Here is a 17943-nt window from a genome sequence, read left to right as displayed (position 1 = left end):
AACTGTTTGGAGTATTCAAAATTCTTTTATTAACTTTTGTTAGGCTTACTTTGAAGATGATATGTGACAAATTTGTTGATGATTGGACATAATTTACAGGAGGAGTAGTGAAAAAACAGTTGTTCATCTTGACGTCATTGGTGGGTTGAACTTCTCACAATCCAAGGAATCCAGGGACACCTTTAAATTTCATATTTAAATAATGCTTTTAATTTTAGAGACATGGTTAAAAAGTTACGACCATAAACGTACTTCCAAATTAGGCCCAAATTTGACCCGATGAAGGCAATAGAGCGTTGGTAGCACTCAGCCCAAATTTGGTCAGAATGTTCCTTAGATCCTCTTCAATCAATGTGCTAAATTTAACAACTTTTTGCCAAACAGTTCTATGGGCCATAGCCACCCTAGCCAGAAGTAAAAGAAGATGATGATGAAGAAGAAAACATAGAAAAACAATAGGGTGCCTACACATCTCCAGTGTTTGGCGCCCTAATAATAATAAAAAACAAGAACAGTTTGTAATGTTACAGAGAAATTACAAAGCTTAAATGCCTCTGTCCTGAATACTTACAGGTTTACATCAGACTGTTACAAAATGCGGACGCTGGAGACTCCTTCCATAAAAGATAAATACAGAAAATGCCACCATATAAACTATTTAACAACCACTTATGTGAAGTTTCAACTGTACACATCCCTGTGAATGAGCTGTTACTATAGAAACAATAACATATTAGAACAAGCACATTAATCAAAACCTGTGTTCTGCAGCTGCACTACTGTCAGAGCTGCTGGTATAGAAAAATAACCAACACTAACATGCTTTAATGAGTAATACGGCACCTTGAACATGAATAATTAATTAACAATAAGCCAAAAGGTTTCAAAGCAACAGATGGGCTATACTATAGGTGGATTAGTGTAGCTACAAGGAACTCAGGTCTAAAAAACTGACCTGTAGATATGATACAACTAAACAAGGCATCTTCATCTCCACACAGTGAGACTCATGATTGCATAAGAGACTGAATAGGGTTATAGCAGACTGGTGCCCACCCACCATACTTATGCACAAGAGTCAAGCTGTGTAACACACACAAACACACACACACTTCATCAATTTAAAAGCGCCTCTAAACATGGTGATAAGCAACTGGAGCGTCTTCCTTTAATCCCCATGGATGCATGACTCTCTCGTCCTGCAGCAGCGTGCTGTGATTCTCACATTAGTTGGGCCACATAACAGCACTATCCTCAACACCATCCTCTCTGTCTTTCACTAAAAAGCAGAGGTTCCTGCTGAGCTCAGCCTGTATTAATGCGTTCAATCAATTCTAAACGGTTGCAACGTCTCATCTGACCTCATGCAGTTCTGAGACAATTGCTGGAATTGCTTTTTATTCTGAAAACAGAGCAATCAAATGCAGCTCTGCATCGCGACTGCTGTTCTGCAGACTTTAAATTTGTTATTGATTGCTCTGTCATGCCAACAAGTTAACAAATGAGTGATCACACACACACACACACACACACACACTAATGAACAAATATTAATCACGTGAAAATACTTACAATACTCATTGTAATTACACATCATTCTGTTAGCTTCACTTTAATTACTGAATAATTTAATAATAATAAGCCAAGAACTTGCACGCCTAATCATTTTTGCATTTTAGCAGTAGTTGGACACAAAAAAGCAACAGATGTGCACATTAAATGGTAGGTGAAACAATATACCTACAAGAGCATATATTCATAGTTGTCCTAAATATTTGTAGGGAAACTTACACATATTCAGAGCTGGGTTACGCACATTATTAAGTTGATTTTCTGTATGCATCATTCATCATTCTAAATAAATCTAATAGTAATTTAGTCTATTATATTGCTGCAAAAACAGTCCTATTTGTAATTATCACAAATTAAAAACATTTTGGCTTAATTTAACAAAATGGCTTCCATTATTCAGCAGCTTATATAATAGCACACATCCAATTATTATTATTATTATTATTATTATTATTATTATTATTATTTGCATTTTATGTTTTATATAGTGCTCTGATAGTTACTCGAGCACACAACTTAATGAAGTCATGAAATTGCAATATGAGTACGAAATTAAAGTTAGTTTATCATGCTTTTAATTTGCCAGTTTGAATTAATAAAGCAATGCTAATTTTTGCTCATTTGTTGCCAATGTTTATTCTAGTTCTATTGCGTAAACCAGAAAAAACCTAGAATAAGCGCAGAGTGTTTTTTGCTGACAGGAAATTTCCCTGGCTGCGCTGGCGATTACCGGTTTCAGCCATATTTTTTTTTCCAAACACATAGATTATGGGTGGAGTGAAGGAGTGTTGGGGGAGGGTCTATAAATGACTGACATATGGCCACCAAACACCAACAAGCAGGACATCACGGAGTCTTTAAGGAAGGCAACGCATTTAATTTGGTCTCCTTTGACCCCCTCATACTACTACACTAATACTAATAAATTCATTTTGTAACTTAACAGATAAATGAGCCATCTAAATTTCCACATGCGGTATGACGAGAGACTGACCAGGTTTAAAGCAGACTTATTCAAGAATCTTTAAACATAATAATAACTGACTGGAGTGTCTTCCTTGAGTCCCCATAGATACATCTTTCAGCAGAGTGCCATGATTCTCATATTTATCAGTAATTTAGCTAGGTCATCTAACAGTGCTCCTCAACACCTTCCTCTCTTTCTTTCACTAAAAAGCCAAGGTGCCTGCTGAGCTCAGCCCGTATTAATGTGTTCAATCAATTCCAGCCGATTACAATGCTTCATCAGACGTCACATAATTGTACACATTTGCTGGAATGTCTTTCCTTCTGAAAAAGAACGCAATCAAATGCAGCACAACTGCTATTCTGCAGACTTTAAATTTGTTACTGATTGCTCTTTTTTTTCCTTCTTCATGTCACTCGGTTTATTCTTACAGAAACATTTCTCCTTTTGAGGTTTCTTCTTTTTCATCTCATACATCAAACGACTAGAAATTAAATCACTCCTGGTCCAAACAGGGGACACACTTTATCCACAGGCTGAAACATCAGAAACAGCACAGAGACTTTTGCAGAGCTGAGTGAAAAACCTCAAGGCTACTTCGATATCGAAGTTTTGCTTTTGATCAATGTCTACAATAAGCAGTGGGTCCGGCTTTAATCATGATGCTTTTTAGCGGGGAACCTGAAAGGTCTACAGTGACGGCAGGAGGAAAAACAAAACTAAATCTAAGTCAGTAGAACATAAACCTCAGAAACACACTGTTTCACATCTAATCCAAATGACTCTGGAGAAGAAATAAATCATTATAGTATTTTATCCTGATTTAAAGGTGGAAAAAATTCACCTTATTAATTTCAATTACAGAACATATTTCAATCCGTTTATGCGGTGTGTCCGTTGTACAAGTCCCTGCGAGTGAGCTGTTACTATAGATATGATAACGTATTATGTATCTATAATCTGATTGAAATGTTAGCTTTTCTGTCTGTTCATGTTATATTTATTAATCCACCCTGAGGATACAGGATCTTCATTTCCACTTATCTGCCTCATTTCAAAAACCACAGCTAATCCAGTTTGGTTATTATTCCACTGCTCTCTGTTGTGGCGTCAGTTTAATAAGATGTCCCGCAGAGTGATAAAGTGTAGACGGTGAGATTGAGTCATTCACTGGAGAATTTTAAAGAAATGGTGCAATGATATTTCACAGATCTCACTGTTATAGCAAATGTAGTACAGGAAATGGGTACATGATGACATTTATGATCATTATGTGGGTACTAAATGCTAGAAATACTGGCGTATACTGTATAGAAGTAAAAATTCAGAGGCAACTTTATTAGGTGTACTTCTCTTGTAGCTACATTAATCCACCTACATTGTCCATCTGTTGCTATGAAAGTCTTTTTTTGTGTCCAAACAGTTTTAATTGGACAGAAAATGATTGTTGGCGTAGTTAACATGCCAGTTCTATTATACACTTTACCCACATAAATGTTTCCCAAATAACACAAAGCAATCAGTGTTTGTGTGTGTGTATAATCTCTGCTTTATGTATGTATGGACAGCTGGAACAAAGTGTGGTGTTTCAGTAAATGGAAGACCCACACTGCATTAGACTTATAGCAACGCCAACCATGGTGTCATGGAGCTGCTGGCTTCGTAAAAAAACAAAACAAAATGAAATAAACAACAACAACAACAAAAAAAACATCATAATGGTGGTGTTAATGTGAGTGAATTTGTGAATTTAGTCCATGCCTAACACTGTAGAGGTTTTTAAGTTGAGCAAAACTGAGCACTGCTGGACACTATTGACAATTTTATATACACTATTTGGCCAGAAGTATGTGAACACCTGACCAGCACACTTGTATGTGCTTGTTGAATATCAGATTCCAGGTTTATTCGCCCCTTTGCTGTTATAATAAACAACACTCTACAGGGAAGGCTTTCCACTGGATTTTGGGGTGGGGCTTTAACTCTAACCTCATGTCTTCATGGAGCTTGCTTTGTGCACATGGGAATTGTCATGCTGGAACAGGTTTAGACCTCTTAATTCCAGTGAAGGGAAATTGTAATACTACAGTGTACAAAGACATTCTATAAAATTATGTGCTTCCAATTTCGTGGAAACAGTTTGGGGAAGAACCACATGTTGGTGTGATGGTCAGGTGTCCACATACCTTTGGCCATATAGTGTAAAAATGGGGAGGTACACAAGTGCATTTAAAGGGATACTCCAGCATTTTTCAGCTTTATTGCTATGTACAGCATCTAAAGTGCAGGTGTCAGTATTACAGACAAAAATTTCGACATGTTTCCCTGCAATGAGAAAAGACAGATATTCAGTCTAATTCATGCAAAATCAATTATAATCCAAGTCTAATGCCAGCTGTTTAGTTCTGTCAATAGACATGTATTCGAATTGTATTGTTGTTGAATACTTTGATGAATTCTTTCAAGACATTTGATACTTTCCGAGATGTAACTAATGGCGTATGGATACTGCAAACCCTTCAGAAAAGTCTAAAGTAACCAGAACTTTTTACTGTGTTGCTCTATTACTGGAAAGTTGATAGAAGTCCATAAGAACACGTTTAATAAGAGATCTATCTCCTCACAACTTTCGCATTCCAGTTTGCAAGCTTTGAGCACATACTGTTAACATTTACTAATGGAATTCTGCAGTTGCCACTAGACTTCCATTAGACTTCCATTAGTGCAGGGAAATGTGTTAAAATGTTCTTCTGTGGTAAACAGGCTTAAAATACAAATACAGTAGATTTGGTTGGAAATACATATTCCTTTAATCAAACATCTCTCACATTCTCTGTCTTACTCAGTCACATTATTGAAGCATATAATTGGATGTTCTGAGATCCCAAAAGACATTCTGCACTCTCAAAATTATTATTATGAAAACATATGCGGCAGTTTGCCAGGGCAGACAAGCACTTTAATCCTGTTTTAATTAACTCTGAATTTCGTTACACACAGTAGAGAAGATCAAAAAGGTGAAGAAGTGAAAATTAAATATATATCATAAAATTAACCAAGAGCACAAGCATGGCAAAAATTATGTGCTAATTGTTCCATCCAGATCCTGGCCCTTCATCAAATTTGGCATTAGTGTTTACTTACTAAGTAAACGTATTACCTATTTAAGCAATAGAACATGAGCTGGAGTGTGTTACTCATCGATAACGTACAACCATGAATTTACAATTGAAAGAATAAACATAAGTAAAGTAATGCAAAGAAACAATGATAATTGTGTCAAATATCTGTTTAAAAATACAAAAAAGCAATCACACCACATGTGTTTTCACTGCTGTGCTTTTCAGCTGATGAATATTAACAAACAAATGGGTCTGCTTATGAATATTAATGATTAGTGGGTGGTCTGAGTGAAATTGTGCTACATGCTGAGGCAGAAAATTTTTAAAAAATGAGACAAAAATAAGACAAATTGCAGCTTGTCATGTTAATAAGAAACCTGGTAATGTCACGAAATCCATGTAATGGAGGTGAGGACAGAAGCAAAAACAGATAAGAGTTTATTTAGAGAGAGACAGGCAGAGAAATCCAAAACATGAGACAATAGCGAGGTCAAGAAACAGGCAATGGGTCAGGTGATTGGCAAGCAGGCATAAACCTAGCAAGGCAAGAATCGAGAACGAGAAACAAGAAGCAAGATCAATGAACATGAAACAAAATGAGGAATAGGGTACAAACTCTTGGTATGGTGATAACACTCAATATTTCACAAAGCACCATTGTGTTCAATCAGTCTCTTTATACTGTAAGTGCTGTGAATTTGATGCAGGTGTGCATGATTAGAATGAATGAGTGTTCTAGGAATTGCAGTCCATGGCGGCCATGTTTGTAGGCCACAGTGCAGGATGGGAAATGTAGTCACTCGTTTGCTGTGACATGACAGTTACAAAGTGCTGACACTGGAGACTCCTTCCATAAATATTACATAAATGTTTCCTTGCAGAAAAGTCCACCATATCAACACTTATATTTAAAACATTTTTTAAAAAAAATCTATTTATGTGGTGCTTCTGCCATAAAAAGTCCCTGGACGAGCTGTTACTATAGAAATAATACGGTATTAGAACATTATTATAAACCTGCGATTTGCAGCTCCAATTCTGTCAGAGCTGCTGCTGTTATAGATAATCAACACCTTCTGACCAATCAGAATCCAAAATTCAACAGTGCCACAGACAATTATGTTTTTCCCCCTCCATTTGTGTCTAGTATAGTACAAAGACAGTCCCTAATGAAAGGAGACTGCTGAAAACATGTTTTCTGCTATTATTTCTGTTATTATTTTGCATCTCCATAACAGCATTTGGACATCTTTTGGCTTGTTTGCACAATGACATTGAAAGCCACAGAAAGGATTTATATGTATAATAATTGCAAGTTGGCATGGTTGAGTTGTAATAGCTTAACCATTAAATGTATCGCTTGGGTCACCATGACCTTCTCTCTACCTCATTATTTATTAATTAAATTTTTTCTGTTTCGATCTCTACTGCTTTAGTAGACTTCCGTTTTATTTTTTACTTTGCACAAGTTCCAAAGTTTGAAATACTACAATTATCCTGATTTTTTAAAAACAAAATAACAATATTTCTGAGAATCCTAAGGCGGCAGCACAATTCTGCAAGACGTCTTGAAGTTCATTATTTGGAGCCTCAACGCACTTTCACATGCTGATAATGTTTTAATGTCTGACTACTTGCCAAATACAAAGCTCTTCCCTCCTTTTTTTCATCTCCTATTCTCTCAATATGTGACATAATTGGCAAATCATGCACAATGTATCTGACTGCACACACATTAGCTTCTTCATTTGATATCTATGTAAATCAAGGCCTTATTGTCAGTCAAAGTATTACACCTCACAAAAAAGAACAAGCTGGAAAACACAGCAATCGCACTGTTTGATTAGGACAGCTGGAGGATGTTTGCTGAAAGGAACATCATTTAAGACACAAAATAAGGTGCAAATTATTGCAGTGAGCACTCTAACCTAACATTAGCTACTTGTTACACTCTGACTAGACTTAAAAGAATCACGTTGTCATGGTAACATTAACAGTAAATGTTACTCTGTGTCTGAGGATGATTGTGGTTCAGATTGCATAAAATAGATTACAAAACCCAACAGAAAACTAATTGAACTGGTGAAATCACAATTGCACGAATCTTTTACAGGGATGTTTTTTGGTAATTGAGACCTTTTAGCTATACTCATGTTCGAGGCACGATAATTGAAGAGTGCTTTGGGTGAATGTGTGTTGTGATGATGCCACATAATGCATCTTGCCCCAAATCTGCGGTAATTTTGAAAAATTGCAAGCTTCTCTGATTATTGCAGAGTTTCCTTGATTTTGTGTTAATTTCTACAGTCGTAAAATCCTGGAGGGATTGAAATATGTTCCAGCGGCTCATTAAACTACATGAGAATGAATTGTGTAAAAAAAAAAAAAAAAAAAATCACATAAGGAAATAAATGACTCATGTAAGAAATTACACTTGAATATAAACTATTCATTAAAAAATATATGAAAATATATTAATCATGTGAAAACAAAAAAAAAATCACATAAAAATGAATTGGGTAAAAATCATATGTGAGAATAAATTAATCAAGTATAAAAAAAATCACATGTGAAAGTAAAAGAATCAAGTGAAAGAATCATATGTGAAAAATGAATCATGTAAATAAATCCCATGAATCACATATTTAAAGAAAACTGTGAAAAAAATAACACGTGAAAATAAATTAATCATGTGGGGGGAAAATCACACATGAATATAAAAACACATGCACATGTGAAAAATGTGAAATGTTAAAAAGTGCAGCCTAAACCCCGTGTGTAAAACCAGATATAAATTTGAATTTCATGTGACATTTCTGTAAGGGTGGGAATGTCAAACACGTGTGCTAATTAGAATATTACACGCCCACCTGGACAGCTATGGGTTTGAACAGTGAATGATATGGCATTTGTGTTTATTCGTGTTTATCTTACATTTCTTTACACAATATTCCCTGTGACTCTAGCAAGTGGAATTATAAGGAAAAAAGTATTTATAAATGAATAATGGTAGAAAAATGTTTATTATTCACACCAAATGGAGATGGAATTGTTGGGTCTTTGATGAAAAGCAGGGATGCACAAAGCAGGGCCTTGATTCTCAGTAATCTAGTTTTAAGTCCCTAATGAGCTGGATAATTGGGAAGTTCATTTGTTGTGGTGGGGTTAAAATTACCCAGGATAATAATTGGAGTTGGAATGGGGCTTTCACATCACTTCATTTGCTCAAATTGCTCAGCAAGCTGCTGCCGAGTGCCATGTGTGCCTACTGGCTTTCAGTGAGCATTTTAGAGCAGACAGTCTGTGTTCCTGCTTCCTGATGAAACACTGTAATGGGCTTTCTGGCTTTCTTCAGGGAAACACAAAAACATTTTTTCCAGACTTTATCTGACTGTCAGCACATGCTGAGTTTCTTGATGTGCAGATATGTAGGAATTAATCTGGATTCCAGATGTTATGTGTTTTTAAAGGGTTGAAAAAGGTCTGAAAAGGCAAAAATAGAGGGCATACTATAGTACTATTCGGACAAGGTTAGTTTTCTGGACATATGTCTGTTCAATAATGTTGCTTCAGGATGTCTGTAGTAATAATGATTGATTCGTATGGGATAAATCACAGCGATGGACATGTCACACTAAAAATTCTATGCATACTATATAAAGCTCAATTTAATACAATCTGACTGCTTTGTCTTTCATTATAAATGCTTGTTGTAGGGGGTATTGTACAAGTTGTGCTTAATCATCAGTAGATAATGTGACATAACATGGAACTCAATAACCTAACCTAGGCTCTCCCCATCATACGACAGCTACCAACCAGGGAGAGTGAAGGCTAACATGTGCTTCCTCTAAGACACATGAAGAACTGAAGAATATTTTAAACTGCTGCTCATAAGCTCGCAGACTCCCACAACTGGCTAGTTTTGCTGTGATTGACAGGAGAGAGAGTGTATGCCATCCCTCTCAGGAAGAAAGCACAGCCAGTTTTGCTCTCTTGGACTCCTGGTCACGAATGGCTGTGGCATTGTCAGGATTCAAACTTGAGATCTCTGGACAATAGAACAAATACTATTCCCTTTGGTCTGGATACATGTTATCTGTGGTTTTTCTACTTGCCTTTTTTAAATGGTAAAATACGGTGTAATCTTCCGAAACGTGTGCGTGAGCAGTTTGCAAACAATGACTGCCATGACTGATTCTGATGGAACTACAATCCCAGAGATACTCTTGTAATATTTGCATTCCCCCAACTCCACAGTTTGAATAGACTGCAGTTTACTCAAATTCTTAAACAGGTTCAGCCTTCCAATCATTTTGTTCAGTCTGCTGTCATCACATACCCTCATGCCCACATTGGAGCTCACCACCACCAACTGCCTAGCCTCCTGTTGCATACACTGAAAGTCCCGAGCTTCCGCAAAATTTAAATTCTGCTCAGCCATTTAAGTCCACCATTAAACATATATAGCGCATACATGAGGGCATATCTTTGATGTCGAGAGCTGTATCATTGCACATGGATCTTGAGGTTCCTTATGAAACCAGCATTTTTACAACACAATATCCATTATCGATGGCCAGATGGAAGAAGAGCAGGCTTTTAAAGGATGTTCAAACTCTCAATATACCACTTCTGCTCTTTGCTGGATGGCTTTATTGTGGTGAGTAGGAAGGACTATAATTTTGGAAGTAGCTGCAATCTTGGTGCATTTTCCCCCATTAGTGGTTAGAATGCGTTATGGTTTTGTGCAGTGATTGCTCAGCCTTTGCTGATGGCATTTGTGTGCTGACCAAAATAGACGTTGTTGTCCTGAGCCCGAGATATCACCATCAACTTGTTCATGTTGAATGTCTGTTAGCGAAGCGATCAGCACAAAGTAATTAAAGATGGCAGTCGAAATCGATATCAGAGGTTTGTAGCGGTTTAGACACTTTGTGGATTGCTATTATGCAGAAAACCGGTTTCACTTTCCCAGGGTGAAAGCAACAGGACTTATTGGGCTTTCAAAACAAGTTCTTGATTACATGCTCAGAGTTCTCCTGGGATGTGTGAGGCAGCACTCAATGCACAGTCTTGTACCAGTAATCTAAAATATTAAGCAATTAATGAGCAGGTGTAAAGCTTGTTTTCTTCTGTGTTCTTCGTCACTCATAAACTCACCTCCAGTGGAGAAAGGAAACAGTTGTGTTGTAATCACTTACTTTGCTCAATTTGCTAGCTGTTGCATGTGTGTTCCCTGCAGAGCAGCACACAAACACAAACCATCAGCTTCCAATTGAATCACCTACAGGCTACAGGCATGTTTTGTCCGGTCAGGTCAGAGTCTTGATCTTATTCCAAATGAAATGCTGTGGCATGACGTGAAGAGGGAGAAAGCAATGGTTTTAAATTCCTCTCTCGCTGTTGTGGAACTTTGATCATCAACTGGAAATGTTTAGTGGAGTTTATAGCTGATAAAAGAGGTTCGACCAGTTATAAAGTACAAGGGTATACATACTCCAGCATGGATTGTCAGTGTGAGTTAATTAGCACATTTGAGTAATTAAAAACTATGTTTTGCAAATTGTTGTTATTACAAATAGATTACATATTCAAAACATCTTAAACATGCAATTTTATTTAATTAGAAATTTAAGTAAAAGTACCTGTTTGCTTGGGGATTTAATGTTTAATTATTTGATTCTTAGTTTTAAAAAAATCGATTTTCATTTTGTATTCTATATTTATGTACTTACTTTATGTTTATTTTTGGACTTATAATTTTATGTCATCCTTTATTTAATTTTGCATATGAAACGCATTCTAGAAATAAAGTTATTATTATTATTATTATTATTATTATTATTATTATTATTATTATTATTATTAATGTCTTACAGACATGCAAGCGATGTTCTTCGTGCTGCTGCCCCTCAGCGTGATCGTTCTCTTTATTGGAGGGATGATGGGTGTCATAAGCATTCTTGCTCGAGCCCATCGTCTTCTTCTCGCCACTGGATTGCTTCTCCTCAGCGGCAGTGAGCTTCCTCACAATCACAGTCTCTTAAAACACTATAGAGCACCATTATGACTCAATGGTGCTTTATACTCACAGTCCACGTTAAAAACACACATACCACTAATCAAAGCCTCTTTGTACATAGAAAAAGCAGTGCTCTGGTCACAATCGCAGAAATAGCTAACAGCTAGAGAAATATGAATCAGTGACTGAATGGATAAAGAAGTATACATGAATATGCAAATTGGAATCATGCCAGCTCTGCCATCCCAGAATATTCCATTTGCATTGATATATTTCTAGTGATTTATTTCACAGCAGCCAAACCTGTTAAAATATAACACTACGATTTTCTTGAGTGGTTCAAAGCCATGTTTTTTGTGTGCGTGCGACATCACAAAATGAGCTCAGTTTTATACACAAGTGCTGTTTTAAATGAATAAATCCAAACTGAAAACTATATAATTGGAATCGGCCACAGAGGGCATGTTTTTATTGTCAATATTTTAATTTAGAAGTACTTCAGTATTCCAAATCTAGAAGCATGAATAAATGTTCATCATAATTGATGCTTTCATGATTCAATTCTTATATTTGTAGGATAATAGCATAAAACCCTTCTGCTTTTATCCGTATCTAGGTGTGATCTCAGTGGCTGGGGTATTCAGTTGTATACTTGTATTTTGCAACATATTTGGGCCAAAACTGTTGTCTGATTAGTTATAGTGGTATTTTAGACCATACTGCCACTCTTTTTGGTTACAGTGGTATTTTGAGATGCATTTTGGGACATAATTGTGGTCCAATTCATTATAGTGGTATTTTAGGACATGTTTTCAGAACATAACTGTGAGTCTGGTTGATTATAGTGATATTTTGGGATGGATGCAACTGCAGATAAGAGTTTTATTATAGGAGATATAGGCAGACAAATCCAAATCTTGAAACAGTAGAATGGTCAGAACAGGCAAATGGTCAGGCGATCAGCAAACAGAATAAACTAGACAAAGATAAGACTCAATTAACGAGGACAAGAACCAGATCAAAACCATGAAACATAAAGGTATGAATTAGGCTTGGTACACGATAGAGACTATGGCAACTGAGCGTAATACTTCGAAAAGACATTGTTTGAAAATAGTCTCTATATACTGTGTAGTGAGTGTGTGAGATTGGATGCAGGTGTGCATGTTTACAATGAATGTGAATGTTCTGGGAGTCGCAGTCCATGGTGGCCAAGTTTGTAGGCCGCAGTGCAGGATGGGAAATGTAGTCAATGGTTTGCTGTGATATGACAGAACTCCCTCCCCCGGCGGTCCTGGCCCTCTGGGCAAAATTTCTCCACAACCCCTCAGGTTCCAATACAGGCATTGTCCAATAAGTAGCAGGTTCCTTGAGGTGCCGAGGAGCAGACATGAGGCTGGGGCTGGCTCGCTGAGGTCATCAGGCAAGACCCAGGCTTGGGAAGTTGTGTTGTCAGCTTTAGACAGGTGCTTGACTTGGTGGGCCATCTCGTCGGCCCTTCTTGAGTGTGGAGCGACGTTCTCAGCGGATCAGGAAGGCGGAGCGTCATCCTCAGCGGAGCAGGAAGGTGGAGCGTCGTCCTCCATCGACTCTGCAGGCTGAACTTGGTTGGCTGTGTCAGCAGACTCAGGTGTGAGCAGAACGTGGTTGGTTGTGTCAGCAAACTCGGGTGTGAGCAGAACTTGGTTGGCCATGTGAGCAGACTCAGGCATGAGCAGAACTTGGTTGGCCGTGTCAGCAAACTTTGGAGTGAGCAGGACTTGGTTGGTCGTGTTAATAGACTCTTTCTTAAGCATAACTTGGTTGGTCGTGACGTCGGTTTCAGGCGTGAGCAGAACCTGGTTGGTCGTGATGTGAGTTTCAGGCATAAGGAGAAGTTAGTTGGTCGTATCAACAGACTCTGGCGTGAGCATAACTTGGTTGGTCGTGACATCGACTTCAGGCGTGAGCAGAACCTGGTTGGTCGTGATGTCGGTTTCAGGTATGAGGAGAACTTGGTTGGTCGTGACAACACAATCTGGCGTGAACATAACTTGGTTGGTCGTGACCTCGGTCTCAGACTGGAACATGGCGTGGAAGGTTACATTATCGATCTCAGACTGGAACGTGGCATGGACGGTCACATCATCAATCTCAGACTGGAACATGGCGTGGAAGGTCACATCATTGATCTCAGACTGGAACTTGGCGTGGGAGGTCACTTTGTCGACCTTTACCTGGAACTTGGCGTGGGAGGTCATCTTGTCGACCTCAGACAGAAACGTGTCTTGGGAGGCAATCTCTTCGACCTCAGACAGAAACGTGTCTTGGGAGGCCGTCTCTTCAACCTCGGACAGGAACTTGGCGTGAGAGGCCGCCTGTTTGAACTCGGACAGGAACTAGGCATGAGAGGCCATCTCTTCGACCTCGGAGAAAAACTTGGCTTGGGAGGCCCTCTTTTTGACCTCAGATAGGAACTTGGCTTAAGAGGTCGTCTTTTCGACCTTGAACAGGAACTTGGCTTGAGAGGTTGTCTCTTCGACCTTGGACAGGAACTTGGCTTGAGAGGTTGTCTCTTCGACCTCGGAGAGGAACTTGGCTTGAGAGGTTGTTACTTCGACCTCGGAGGAGAACTGGGCTTGAGAGGTCATCTCTTTGACCTCGGACAGGAACATGGCTTGAGAGGTTGTCTCTTCGACCTCGGACAGGAACTTGGCTTGAGAGGTTGTTACTTCGACCTCGGATGGGAACTGGGCTTGAGAGGTCATCTCTTCGACCTCGGACAGGAACATGGCTTGAGAGGTTGTCTCTTCGACCTCAGACAGGAACATGGCGTGGGAGGTCACCTCGTTGACCTCTTATGGGAGCGTGGCTTTGGAGGTCACCTTGTCGACCTCAGATGGGAACGTGGCTTGGGAGGTCGCCTCATCGACCTCGGACATGAACTTGGCAGGAGAGATCCTCTCTTCGACCTCAGACAGGAACATGGCTTGAGAGGTCACCTCGTTGAACTCTAGCAGGAACTTTACTTTATGCTGGAGCTCTGGAGATGAGACAACCTTGTGGGTCTCAGGCTGGAGCTCTGGGGAGGAGGTCACCACGTTGACCTCCAACTGTATCTCGTCAGATGAGACCACCATGTGGGTCTCAGGTTGGAGCTCTGGGGAGGAGGTCACCACGTTGACCTCTGGCTGGAGCTCAGCAGTTGAGACCAACTTGTGGGTCTCAGGTGGGAGTTCTGCTCTTGCTTTCTTATGGAGCCATTTGTGGGCATGCCAGCTACCCTGGAAACATTCCTAAGAGCAGAAATGTAATACAGGTATCCCAAGTTTACTACAGGTGGGACATTGTAGCTGGGCTTCTTTACAGCAGCCCTTGGTCTTGCAGCTCTGCGTCACCTCCACCACTGCCCTGTTGGCTGGGGGCTGAAGTTGAGCTGTGGAGGCCACCCTGTCGATCCACTCGTAGTAAGTGTGGAAAGGCAGATAATGCTGGCCCGCTACACTGACTCCTTTCAACAGTTCATCCAGGTTGTAGTTCGGCCCTGGATTCCCAAACTCCTTTAAAAATAGTTTCGCCAACTGAGTTACTTGGGTGAGGGCACTGGACCCTGTACTGGCCAGATGCTGTGCCCATTGGTAATCCAGGCAATAAAACCGGGACACAAGGAAGCCGAGCCACTGCGCTTTGTCCAGCTTGGGGTTCGCCAGACTTGAAAAGACATTTGGCATTGGAACAGGACCTGCCTCGGGTAGTCTCGTAATACTTCTTCAAAGACATTGTTTGAAAACAGTATTTATATACTGTGGAGGGAGTGTGTGAGGATGTAGGTGTGCATGATTAGAATGAATGTGAATGTTCTTGGAGTTGCAGTCCATGGTGGCCATGTTTGTAGGCCACAGTACAGGATGGGAAATGTAGTCACTAGTTTGCTGTGATATGACAGCGATGTATTTTGGGCCATAAACTGGTTTTGCTCAGTTATAGTAGTGTTTTGGGCCATATTTTAGGCCATAACTGTAGTCTGATTAATTATACAGGTGGTGTGTTACATATTTTAGGCCATAACTGTGGTCTGATAGATTAAATTGGTATTTTGGGACATATTTTCAGAACATAACTGTGGGTCCGATTGATTATAGTGGCATTTAGGGAAGTATTTAAAATGTACACAATTGATACAAAAGTTTTTAATCTCCAATTAATTACCTTTTAGTGAATAACAATGGAGTTATGAAAGCATTGATACCTAACGATAATGGCGATATTTTAAAAAAGTGTATTATGTTGTCATATCACACTGTTGATATATCTTATATTGGCTCAGCTCTAGTAGAAAATACTCCAGATCTGTTCCAACTTTAATGACCATTTTCTTTTTCTAGCTGTAATTACATTAACAGGCATCTGCGTGTACGTGGCCTACTCTGCAGCTGCCTTCCGAGAGGCTGTGCATATCTCTGGACAAAAGACTCTGGAAGACCTTGACATCTATTTTGGTTGGTCTCTGGCCTTCGCAGCCATATCCTTCATTACTGAGCTCATCACGGCTATCACATTTCTGCTCACTTCTGCTCGCTTGGGTCAGCTCATGCGTCGAGACCAGGACAGGTTCTTAGCAGAATGAGGTGTGAAAGATGTATAACTGCCCTGTCGGCATTATTATCTGTCAGTTATGTGGGGCACAGCATTTCTTTTTAAGTGTGTAAATAAATCTTTTATATGATTGTTTTCTGGAACTAAAGAGTATAAGCTGTATACAGCCGATGGGAATAAAGGTTTAAATTCTCAGAGGACGGCTGTAATTGTTCTGTCACAAAGAGGATAACGATATTAATACACTGTAATGTAATCAACGTCTGCTAAATAAAGTCTCTATAACGTCACTTCATAAAATTTCAGGCTAATTACTGATTGACTGGTGCCTCCTAGCATTTCAAAATCTTTACAAATTCATTATGAACTGAATAAATAAATGATTTTAATACTGTTTTAATAAGTGAGTCCATGTTTACAAATCCAGCCTATTTATCTAATTTAATAATATTTAAAACAGACAATTTTCAGCAGGAAACCTACCCCACCTGCCACTTCAAAGATGTGTATGATGACAAGGTATCAGATAAAACATATCGCTATGTTAATGTTATGTTATACCAGTGTACATATACAGTAAATAATTTTGGTAATTTCTACAATACAATACTGTGTATACTGTGTTTTACAGTTTGATACAGCAGTCAGTGTGGAAGCCTGGGAAAATATTTACAGTACTTATAATGTAGATTATACTGTATTAAAGACCTTACCTTGTCTGGCTAGTCCTACTATTTTTCACTTCTTCAATTACTTTGTCATCCTAAGTTTTGGTGAAAAGGATAGAGTCAGTTATTTTATCAGAGAAGAGTAAGCGCAATGAGTTTAAACTAGAATGTTAACCTAGCTAAATACCTAATGTTTGCTACCTACACAGCCTTATATTCTTTATTTTTTTGTATTCAACTGTTGTATTCAAACTGTGGCTCACTGTTTACGTCTCTGTTGGGTTGATTTTCTAGCAAGTTTGTGTAATCTTTCATTTGATCTGGATTTGCAACTGGATTGTCCATTATAGAAGTTTATTATATGTGAATTTATAAAAAATAATAATTATTGTGTAACCTGATATATTGTGTTTCTTCTGTGTGTGGACTAAAATGAAATTATTGCTAGAAAACATTTTTATCGGGTTTGTTTGTTAGAATTTTGGACTCAGATTCATTTAAGTATTTATGTATATTTGACAATAAAAGAGTTAAAACAGTATAACTATGTATAAATGTGTGTTTTTTTTTCTTACACATAATAATCTATTGTTAATAATAAATCGTTGTGCTGTACAAATACAGGACGAGCTGAATATGAGTTTTGAGCTCTATTGAAAATAAGTCCAATGTGCCACTGTACTCATTTTTAACAGAGCAAACAGAAGAGAAGGAATAATTTGGCATTTTAACAGATGCCTCAGCATTACACAGCATTTGATAGCATCCCTTTTATTTCTTTTTATTTCTTTTATTAATAACAATATATTTCCACCCCTCACTGTTTGAAATAAAGAAATTTAATTAAATTCTGACAGAACATCAATCTTCCCACGGTGGCCATTTTTCCAGGTGCTGCTGCTGAACGTAAGTTAAAGGTGCATGACTGATTTTAGTCCTTACTAGCTCTGAGCCGTGTTGCAGTATACATATTTTTCTTTTCTGTCACCTTTTCAATAAGTCAATGTGGTTTCA

The 17943-nt window shown here is 38.5% G+C and overlaps 1 protein-coding gene across 1 annotated transcript in view; it reads left to right on the top strand.

Moving 5' to 3' along the window:
- The window catches only part of LOC108274786 (transmembrane protein 114), a 28324-nt gene extending 10857 nt beyond the window's left edge, over positions 1–17467 (top strand). Inside the window, exons 3-4 of the mRNA XM_017485139.3 lie at positions 11544–11681; positions 16051–17467. Of these exons, the coding sequence (XP_017340628.1) occupies positions 11544–11681; positions 16051–16292 (380 nt within the window). The 3' untranslated portion in view covers positions 16293–17467. The remainder of the gene's footprint in view (positions 1–11543; positions 11682–16050) is intronic.
- Positions 17468–17943: the final 476 nt, after the last annotated feature.

Source organism: Ictalurus punctatus, chromosome 2, assembly GCF_001660625.3.
Source record: "Ictalurus punctatus breed USDA103 chromosome 2, Coco_2.0, whole genome shotgun sequence".
NCBI classification, from domain to species: Eukaryota; Metazoa; Chordata; class Actinopteri; order Siluriformes; family Ictaluridae; genus Ictalurus; species Ictalurus punctatus.
Note: the sequence above shows the minus strand (reverse complement) of the source record. Positions and strands in the feature narration are given on the sequence as shown.